Consider the following 10,399-nt stretch of genomic DNA (forward strand, 5'->3'; position numbering starts at 1 on the left):
TCATTAGTATTATTTATTAACTCCTTCCTCTAAGGCTACATCTACACTGCCCTGCAGTTCAGACTATGAGATGGGGGGTGAAAAGCAGTGCACACCAAAGTTCTGCACTGTAAGTTCCCTGTGTGGATGCTGTGGGAATTGTAAGGTAAGTCTGTTTGAAGAGGATTGCATTGCAGAACCAATATGCTACTACTACTATTACTAATAATAAATAATACACAATCAATGGATTAATCCATTGAAATGAAATGGAATCCTGGAAACTTAAAGCAAAACATAAAGGGTACTAACCCGCATCACTCAATACTATTAACCAATGCTGCTGAATTTTTCTCAGAAATTATTCAGGCCACAAGATTCACTTCTGATTTGTGTCAGATTTTGCATGAAGATTCAGGTCTGGCCCTAAGAGAGAGGTACCTGATCCAAACACCATTTAAACTTTGTGGAAGTTCGAAAGTTGAGTCTAAACTTTTTGATTTAGATTAATCTCTAGTTCTTATTCTAGCCAATTTTTTTCGCCCCAAAGTTACAGGAACTCTCACCTGAGTGATTATTGATCTGAAAAGGAAATTCACACCAGAAGTGAGCTATGTGCTCTTAGGTACATAACTATACAACAGAAATAATGAACACTGGACAAAGAACAGTTTACAAACAACCCATAGTCTGAAAATTATTTAGCCCAACTGGTCAGGGCCGAATTTGTGATCTCCCTCATTGAAATACTTTAAACACTGGGTAGACTCTGATATTCTTGCCCATGCTGAGTAGCACCTAGGGTTGCCAACTCTGACTGAAGCTATTTGGGAGATTTTTTTTCCCCAACATGACATAATGTCATTTTCTTTAATTATCCTATTAAAATCTCCTGGATTGCTTTCAATAGTCACCGGGAGATCAATGCTGATTCCGGGAGACTCCAGGCCAATCCTGGAGGCTTGGCAACCCTAGTAGCACCTTATTCCACAAGAGATCTCAGTGACTTCAATACACTCATGCAGTAAGGTACTATTTTATGTGAGTAAGGGTATGAGAATCTGCTCCCAATGAAATCATTTGGAAACAAAACAAACAATAACCAGGAATGATTCACTAAGCAAAATATGGGGCTAAATTCATATGCCCAAATTCTGATACCTTTACTCTCATAGATTAGTACTTTGCAATAAATTCATTGAAGATAATGGGATTACTTGCACAGTAAGATACTAATTATTGTAAGGATCTTAGGATCTGAACTATACATAAGAAATAGTTCTAGCGCTGAACCTAAAAGAGTCTTACTAACACAGAAGCAAAAATACTACCAGAATATAGAATAATGATCTCTAATTTGAATAATTAAACAATCTGGACTTGTATGGCATTATCTGAAGAAATAAGTAGTGACTTCATGGCAAAATCATTACATAAATCAGTCTCATTGTTAGGATCAAAATGCATTTAAATATATTCTTTTTGTTAGGAATTTTTAGTATTAAGAAGAATAACTGTTGTTCAATGGACAGAATTTAAACTATTGTCTTAGTGTTACCATTGTCTCAGCCTTCATTGGTTTTTCAAGCTAACATCATGTGATAACTATCAGAAGATCACTACTTTCAGGTTTTGCTGGATGTTAAGTATAATGTGAATTTCCAGGTTTATCAGAATAGAATTATCATTCTGCTAAGGAAATAGATTGCATTTAAAGAAACATCGCCTTTTTAGAGGAATATAATTCAGGATATATTTTTTTCTTCATGGCAGTTCTGAAACGGGCGACCAGTCTGCATAGGATTTTCAGATTAGTTTTACAGAGTCATAATGTTCAGAAAATCTTCCAAACTTTAGGGTGCTTATAGAAGCTGCCCTGACTCTCTAAGGTAGTGGTTGACCTTCATTTTCCTGAACCTATGGTTTCAGCTCTGGTTTTGAGTCTGGGTATTGAGCTATATCCTGCTCTACAAATATAGTTTATCTATGTTTTAACTTTTCAGTATACTTACCTGGATTTTTTTTTAAGTGTGTGTGTGTGGGCAGGGGGAATTAAGAGCTATTAATAAGATGACTGAAGCAGAAGTTGTCTTTCAGTTAGAAAGATTCTATTTTATGGTACTTCAATCATTATTTTTAGCTTCTGTACACAGCAATGAGATGTCATTCTAACCAGAGCATTTTGCTAGTGGCGTACAACAGAAGCAATGCAAAACAGTCTCTTTCTGACATGATAACTAAGTTAGACAACAAAATTACTTAACTGTGTTGCTGTCAACAGAAGCAATCTACCATAAATGTCAAGCTATATTCATATATGAATAGACTCAAACAGCACACCTTCAAAAAGGGAAGACTGCAGCTACCCAAGACATGAACTAAAGCGTTTCTGGAAACTGATTTTATTTATAGGATCACTTGCAAATGATTTTAGAAAACCACTCAACAAAATCCAAACTTGTTGCTAAATATTGTCTCCTGGACGTCAATGGGAGCATGGCCAGCCTAAGTTGGGCGCTAATTCAGAATCTTTCTGGGCAGCAGAAATATTTGTATTTCCTTCGTGGAAAATGAAAACATTCATTCAAAATATTTTTTAATAAAATTTATTAATGTCACATGAATACTATGCGTGCTTTTCAAAATTTTAGTCCAAGCCTTTTAAAATGGAACCAATTTCTTAGCTAAGCCATATTCATCCAAGAAGATGCGAATTCTACCTTTTATGAAAATGTCGCAGTCCCTGGGAAACATTAGGCCCTACTGACTGCTACTGTTTTAATGCATTCTTCTTTAGTTTTCTCCATATTTTCCCCCTTTATTATGTGATTTAATGTCAGTTAATAAAAAAATGCAGAGCTTTCGTATCTGTATATTGTTTATTGCATTTTTATGTCCTTGTTTTTTCTGTTCCCCCTCTTTTTTTCCCTCTTAATTTTTTCCCTTGGCTCCCAATGCTGCAAGCTGCTAAGCACCACTTCATAGGTACACAGCATCTTTAACTCCAGTTGAACCCAAAGGGCATTGAGGGTCCTGATTTTTGAAGGTATTTTATGGGCAAATAGGCATCTAGTGGGAGTTTCAAAAGCACCTAAGCAAGTTTGGTGCCTAATGCTCACAGATTTCAATGGCACTTCACATGACAGTGCCCCTATTCTGCAATGTTTAATATTATGCCATTTGTGGTTTTGAAGAACCAATGCTTTACTGTTTTCTATTTTTATTTAAAAAATAGAGACCACTGTCATATGATCCTGCCTTCCCTGTCTAAGGGCCATACTAAAAATAAGTAGTACCTAACTCTTCAAGTAGCCTCAATATGATCAACAGGACTACTTCTGGTCTACACTGGGGGCAGGGGGTAGGAAATCGATGTAAGATATGGAACTTCAGCTATGAGAATAGCGTAGCTGAAGTCGACGTATCTTAGATCGACTTAGAATTACTTACTTCGCGTCCTTGCGGCGCGGGATTGACGGTTGCAGCTCCCCCATCGACTTTGCTTCCACCTCTCGATGAGCTGGAGTTCAGCAGTCGACGGGAGAGTGATCGGGGATCGATTTATCATGTCTACACTACACACGATAAATCGATCCCCGATAGATCGATCACTACCCGCTGATCCGGCGGGTAGTGTAGATGTACCCTAAATGAGTAAGGGTATCAGAACTGGGCCACAAATAGTGAATTCAAAGAAACAACTCTTACTTTAAGCTATTTCTCAAGACAAAGACACTTGAGCTGACAGCTTTATTCATTTATCTTTTTTGCCCTCCAGGCACCTAATTCTTTATGGCTCTTTTGCATGTTTCCAGCAATGTGGACCAATCATTCTGATGGTTTAATAGCCTGGCTTGTTTTTCGTGGCATCAAATGGACTGTTGTCATGCTGAGCAAATCACACCAGTAACTGAGTCCAGATAGAACCGGAACCACAGCTCCAGAAGCTATAGCTGGAAAAGTTTTATGGGGGCAGGCTAGCTCAGTGGTTTGAGCATTGGCCTGCTAAACCCAGGGTTGTGAGTTCAATCCTTGAGGGGGCCATTTGGGGAACTAGGCCAAAAAAATTGTCTGGGGATTAGTCCTGCTTTGAGCAGGGGGTTGGACTACATGACCTGCTGAGGTCCCTTCCAACCCTAGTATTCTATGATTGTCCAGCTTCATTTTAGATGTCTCAAGTGATTGGGCTTGAGAGAGACTGTTCCATACCCTGATAGATCTCCATTGTAGAAAGGGAGCTGGTGAGGGGGGCATGCAACAATTTGCCAAGAATAAACTATATCCAAATTAGACCAATGGTTCTGTTCCAAATTCTTTATTCAGGCAAAACTCCTATTGACCAAGTGATCAAAGGAGAACTGTGTAGGGCCACTAGAAATGTCCAGTTTTGGGTTACAGTATTCTATATATGTCTTGTGAAGGATTGGCTATCTCCAGGCAGTTGAAGTTAATGGGAATGGGGGTATTTGCACCTTGCAAGACAGTCTAACATGACATAGCTTTGGTGGGTGGCATCAAGGCCTTGATTTAGCAAAGCATATGCTTATGTCCCATTGAATTCAGAGAGACTTAAGCACATGCTTAAGTGTTTTTGCTGAGTTGGGGCCTAAGTATATTAAGATGTGACCCGATAGTTGATCTGTTGACTTTGAGGAAAAGTCCCCTTTCTGGGTATCCTCCCAACCAAAGAAGTGGTACTATTGATACCATCACAATCACTGGAAGGGTGCATTGGACAGTCCAGAAAAAAATGTACTTGGTACCACTGAAACTGAGGAGGTGTTGCCAGTCTGTGCAGAGTTTTAGTGTGATCAGTTTTATCGGTGTGGTAGGGTCATCAAATGACAATTTAGAGACTGCTGATGCATTGATAGTTAATATGTATAAAGCTTTTAATTCTGGGATTACCAACATTCTTTGTAAACACAGTACGATAAACTTTGAAGCAACCACCTGCAAGATGCTATGCAATTACTATAATGCACCATTACATCCTATCTGTGACAGCTCACCACAACTCTAAGAATATCTGGTTGTTTGCTTTCTGGAGAGTGATTGTCATACTTGAATTGAAAAAAAAAATCAAACTAAGCTGGATACATAAAGAAGCTGTAGAACTTGAGTAAGAATGAAGTGAAAGTACATCTGTTTTTAAGCTGCCAGAAGTATTAAGCAAGTGGAATACCATTTGGACAACTTTTTCAAAGACTTTATGAATAACTCTCCTTTGCAATATCATTAAGGTTAACCTTTTATGAACAAACGATTATAATAGCAATAGCTTGCACATTGCTTTAGTTTTTATTTCATTGTAGTTCAGATCAGTTCATAAAACGAAGGCAAAACATAAATTAAAATAAAGTTTAAATTTAGAGTTTGTAATCTAAGGCACACTTTATAAAGAAAACACAACAAAGTGAATCAACCCATGCAGAGGATTCAGGTTTAATTTACTTTTCCACTAATGGTGCTTTTCAACGAGAAGGCATGTGTGGCCTACAGAACTTTTACTAAAAGGTTTTCATAATTTGACAGACTTAAGAAGCGACTATCCAGTATGTGGTTTCCTGATGTCATTATACTTTTAATTGAGAATATGATGAAGAGAAACAAAAATTCCTACTGTAATATACTGGATGAGGCAGTTTTTCTGAAAGCCCACAACACAGATTAAAATGACATGTTCATTTCATAAACGTACACTGATGTTGTGCTGGAATAAGACCAAGGAAAAGCTTATGGTGTCAAACTGCTCTTAGATATTAATGAATTGCTTACTACTAGTAAATACTAGTTGGAAAAAATCTTTGTCATGAACAGATTTTTAAAAAAAAATAAAGCTATCATAGATAGCTTAATGCTTTTGCTTGCTTTCTTTTTAATCAGTTGATTAATTCAGTTCAGAGAAGGGAACATACAAAGAAAGATGCCATTTCTTTTGTAGGACATGCTTTTAAGAAGAATACAAAGTTCTTGTCATCCTATTAGCTGGGTTTGCTTGTGATCTGCTTTATAATTTATTGTTTCTCATAGTGGTTAGAGTTAAATGAGCTAAAATTTAGACATAAGAATTTTAAACCCTTAAAATTCCATATTGCAATATGTAATGAAACCTGTACACAAGATCACCCTTATTAGACTAAAAGATTTTTCAGTGAGAAGGGACCATTATGATCATCTAATCTGAGTTGCATAACATAGGCCATAGAATTTCACCCAATAATTCTTGCTTAGAGTGCAATAAGGGACTATAACCCCTCTAAAGTATCTCCAAAAGTACTGAGTACAATTCTGCTTCACTTACATTAGGACACAACCTCCATTAACTGACTGATTTTTGTTAGCTCCCTTACTGGTTGTTTAGGACAGGTTTAATTTTTTTCTCCTCACCCAGCTGGGACTATAAAGACATACACATCATGGTTGTCTTTTTAATCTTTTTAATTAAAAAAAACCCTATAGCAATTACATTTCAGTTTATTTTTGTGATTTATTTTTTTTCACAAAGGAATGTAATGAGCAGATTTCTGAAGCTTTTAGTGAATTCAAAACCATACCCTATGCATGTTATCATACATGCATAGTAAAATGAGAACCATGAAAGTCACATATACAGAGACACACACAAAGAAAACAAGGCACTGTTAAGAATGTATCGGTAGTAAATGACTAAAAGATTATTTATACATAAAAACTGGGGAGAAATCCCTAATGAGGAGTGCAGCAGTAATCATTTCAACACACTAAAGCTGTAGATAATTTAGGGGTTCTCTGTTTAAAAGCCCAACTCGGTCCCTCTTGCCATATGTATTGGATCCCACATCGGTAGGTGAATAAATTGCTCCGATGTTGTTGCTGGATCGAACTAAAAAGTCAGCCAAACGTTGCGTCACACATGTAGCAGTGTTGCATTTCCGTTTCTCCAAGCGGTGACTGGTAACATAAAACAAACAGAGCCATGGTGAAGTCTAATGATGAGCAATCAAATATGCCACCTCTAAAATGCATTTTAACTGATAATGTAGGAGTTCTTTTAATGTGAGCACAAATATATGAACAGTACAATATTCCTGCCTCCTACTTTGTGCCTGAAAAAAAACCACATTGTATGCTATTATCTATTTTAATGATAGGTGTAGGTTAAATTCAAAAACCTCAAGATTCATATGTCATTTTTATTGATATTCAGCACAGTAGCTTCTGGCACCTAGAATAGCTGTAATAATAGTATAGTTAAGTCACTAAGTGACAACAATGATTTAGCTCCAAGATTAACTTTTATGACTATTTAGAGAACTTGCTGATATCATGAGAATGATTAGCATTATAATAATCACTTACATTTATTCAGTTCCCTTAATCTCAGAGGGCCCCATACTGGTCCCATTAAAGTCAATGGCAAACCTTCAATTAATTTAAAAGGCAGCAGGATTGAGACTAGGGCTGTGGGCCAGATCCTGAGAGGTGCTCAGCATCTGAATCTTCCATTGGCTTCTGTACCACTCAAGCTTTGGCTCTGTACAAACAGTAATTCTTCACTACTGAAAACCAGCCACTTCTGTTGGAGCATAGCAGCATGGTGGGGGAGAGTCGCTTTTGGACAGGGCCCTACCTTTCTTACAAAAATGTGTCATTGAAACATCTGTGTGCAAAGAAAACCTCAGGTTTAACACAGTAAGCTGCAGGGGCCTCATTTCACAAAGAAGAAGAGTTGAGTTCGAATCTTTTGGTTCTGGGGAGCTCAGGGATTTCAAACTTCCTTCTTAGACCATTAAGCCATGCCCTTAAACAGACACCTCTGCTGTTGACAATAGTTCCTGAAATAAGGACCATCTGTTCCAAAGGATTTCCCTTTACTTCTTCAAAGCAATCTATATGCTGATGCGACATGAAATAAATTACATTTTGTTGATGAATAGGTCAAATAATTTAGTGCAAACAATATGAATTTTGGCAATGTTACTCTGACTAATTCCTGATTAATAATTTTCCCATTAATTGACTAGGTCTGTCACATTATGTTTCAGCAGTGTGATTTTGAATCTCAGAGCCCAGGTGAAATAGAAACTGTGTGCTAAATGTCTGAGCTATAACAGCTGCTGATTAGCAAATGGGTAATAGTTTATAAGTGATTCATATTTTAAACATGTCATATTTCAGTTAAATAGTGATTTAGGGTCTGATCCAACTTTCCTGGAAGTCAGTGGGAGTCTTTCTATTGACTCTAAGGGGAACTTGATCAGACTCTTAAAGCCTAGTAGAAAAGACATAAAATACTATCACACAGCCAGCAAACAATATATCACGGATGGGAAATTTGCTAAGTACTTTCACCCTGAAGGACAAATCAATAATTTATTCTCATGAAATTGCTAATCTGTTCGTGAAGACAAAGCACCCATTCTCTTAAATGGTGTAGGCCCAGACCCTAAAACTCTAGACCTATATTTTTACAAAAGTTAACATTATGAAACTGATCCAGCAAGTTATTATATATTTTATCAGTACCTAACATTGTAACACAGTTGAACAAAATGACACAAAAACTCATCATGGCTGCAAATGGGCCATACCATTGGTTTCAGTGGGGGCTGCTTACTTTGAAGAGGGCTGTTGGACGAGGACATTGATGAGTAGGGTATCAGACCCCACACTTGAAGAAAATATCTTGTAAAGAAACGTTTGATTGTAACTGTTTAAAATAAAGAGGACTAGCTATAAGAATTCTGGGATTGTGTGTTCACTATCCATATTATATTGGAGGATAATCATTTTGGTTTGTAATAATCATTCTTTAGGTTGAAAGAGATACTGTGATCAGAGGTAACTATAAAAAGAGATGTGTTTAATGTCTGGTGAAGGACAATCACGTAAAGATGCAGTAAGCAGACAGACCAGATAATATAGCTAATTTTCCTAGTGTTATTCAATCCTGTTTATCACTTAGGATAAACTCCAAATTCGTTTAAAATTGCTATATGTATACATCAAGAGTCTACTGAAAATTACATTTATGCATTTGTAAAATGTACTACAAACTAGTGAAACTCTAGCATGACAAACTGTTTCTGTTGATTCTTGCTATGCTGAAATTGCTGTTTATCTAAAAAATGAGCAATCATTCACCTACTGAAGAAAGTAATATTTTAAAATAATTAAATTCACTCCAAAAGGAATTCTGTTTTACATGGAAAGAAATGTCATATGTCCCCCATCACTGAGGCATGAAAAATTAACATTTAAATAGCAGATCCCTTTCAGAGTAAACCTCCTTTCACAACATAACCTAAAAATTGTGTGCTGAAAATTCAGAGAACACATTTTGAAAGCTTTTCAGATTTCCATAACAGATCTGGTAAAACTGATTGTCTTTCCAACTATATTTCACTTTTTAACTTGAAATACTTTGCTTTACAGAATGGCCACATTTCTACCATAAAGGATATTTTAAGCACTCTTTGAGAGAATTTGAATAGAATTGAAGGGATCTAACAGAAAAAAAAAATGCCGGCACAAATTATGCTTCTTAATTTAATTCTATCTGGTTTGAATAGAAGACTGCAGAAGACAATTGATACCTTTTAGGCTTTGTTGCAGCCGGTTGTGGCAATGCCCCGTTAAGTCCCCAGGGTGTAGTCCTTGACAGGACTGGTAATAGCCATCCTTGTCTGTTGGAAGTCCCATCAGATAGATCATCAGCCACAGAGAATAGTCTTTAAACAATAACAAAATACACAGTGAAATTTAATAGCCCTACTTCGCTCATATTGTTTGATGGCCAAAGTGAATAATGCAACAGTCTGAAACATCTGATTTCTCATTAAAAATGAATAATATTTTTCATTACTTACCTTTCCATAGGTGTAGCCTCCAAGTAGCTTAAAGCAACAGAGAGCACAATGAAGATAACTGGCAGCTTTAGGTTGCACATCTTTCCTTCCTAAGTTTCTGAAAAGAATAATTCAAAACTAAAATCCTAAGTACTGTTCGACATACAAGAGATCCGACCTCAGTGCTGTTCTAAACAGGCAATAGTTAATCTCTGCCATTAAATTAGAGCAGCAGCATGATCAAACTTTAGTGACACAACAAGGATAAATTCAGATGGCTCTCTAGTAAATTTTGGCATCTAGTGGATTAAATCCTCTTCCCATCTCCCTTGCTTTCTTTTCCCAACAGTTTCTAAATTTCAGATTGTGGTTTCAGTTACAGATTGTACCGAGATCTTTCTTTTAGCCTTTCTTTGAATAACACTGTTCCTTAGTAATGAGGCAGATTGTGCCCCCCTTAAAGTGTGTGTGGCTTTATATCTGAAATAACAGAAAGGATAAATCATTTACCTTGTAGTGGTCAAGGAACTAACTGAAGAAGTTCAACACACGTCTGTATTAGCAGGAAGGATACATGCAACAATTCCACA

General features: G+C 36.7%; 1 protein-coding gene across 1 annotated transcript; it reads right to left on the bottom strand.

The window, feature by feature from the left end:
* Positions 1-6,643: 6,643 nt before the first annotated feature.
* On the bottom strand, positions 6,644-9,910 carry LOC120396015 (islet amyloid polypeptide). The gene is made up of 2 exons (XM_039520899.1): positions 9,831-9,910; positions 6,644-6,912 (listed from the first exon to the last, which is right to left on the bottom strand). Exons 1-2 carry the CDS (start codon positions 9,908-9,910, stop codon positions 6,723-6,725), a joined length of 270 nt encoding a protein of 89 aa, XP_039376833.1. The 3' UTR covers positions 6,644-6,722.
* Between the last annotated feature and the right edge of the window lie 489 nt (positions 9,911-10,399).

Source organism: Mauremys reevesii, linkage group 1 (assembly GCF_016161935.1).
Source record: "Mauremys reevesii isolate NIE-2019 linkage group 1, ASM1616193v1, whole genome shotgun sequence".
In the NCBI taxonomy this organism is placed as follows: Eukaryota; Metazoa; Chordata; order Testudines; family Geoemydidae; genus Mauremys; species Mauremys reevesii.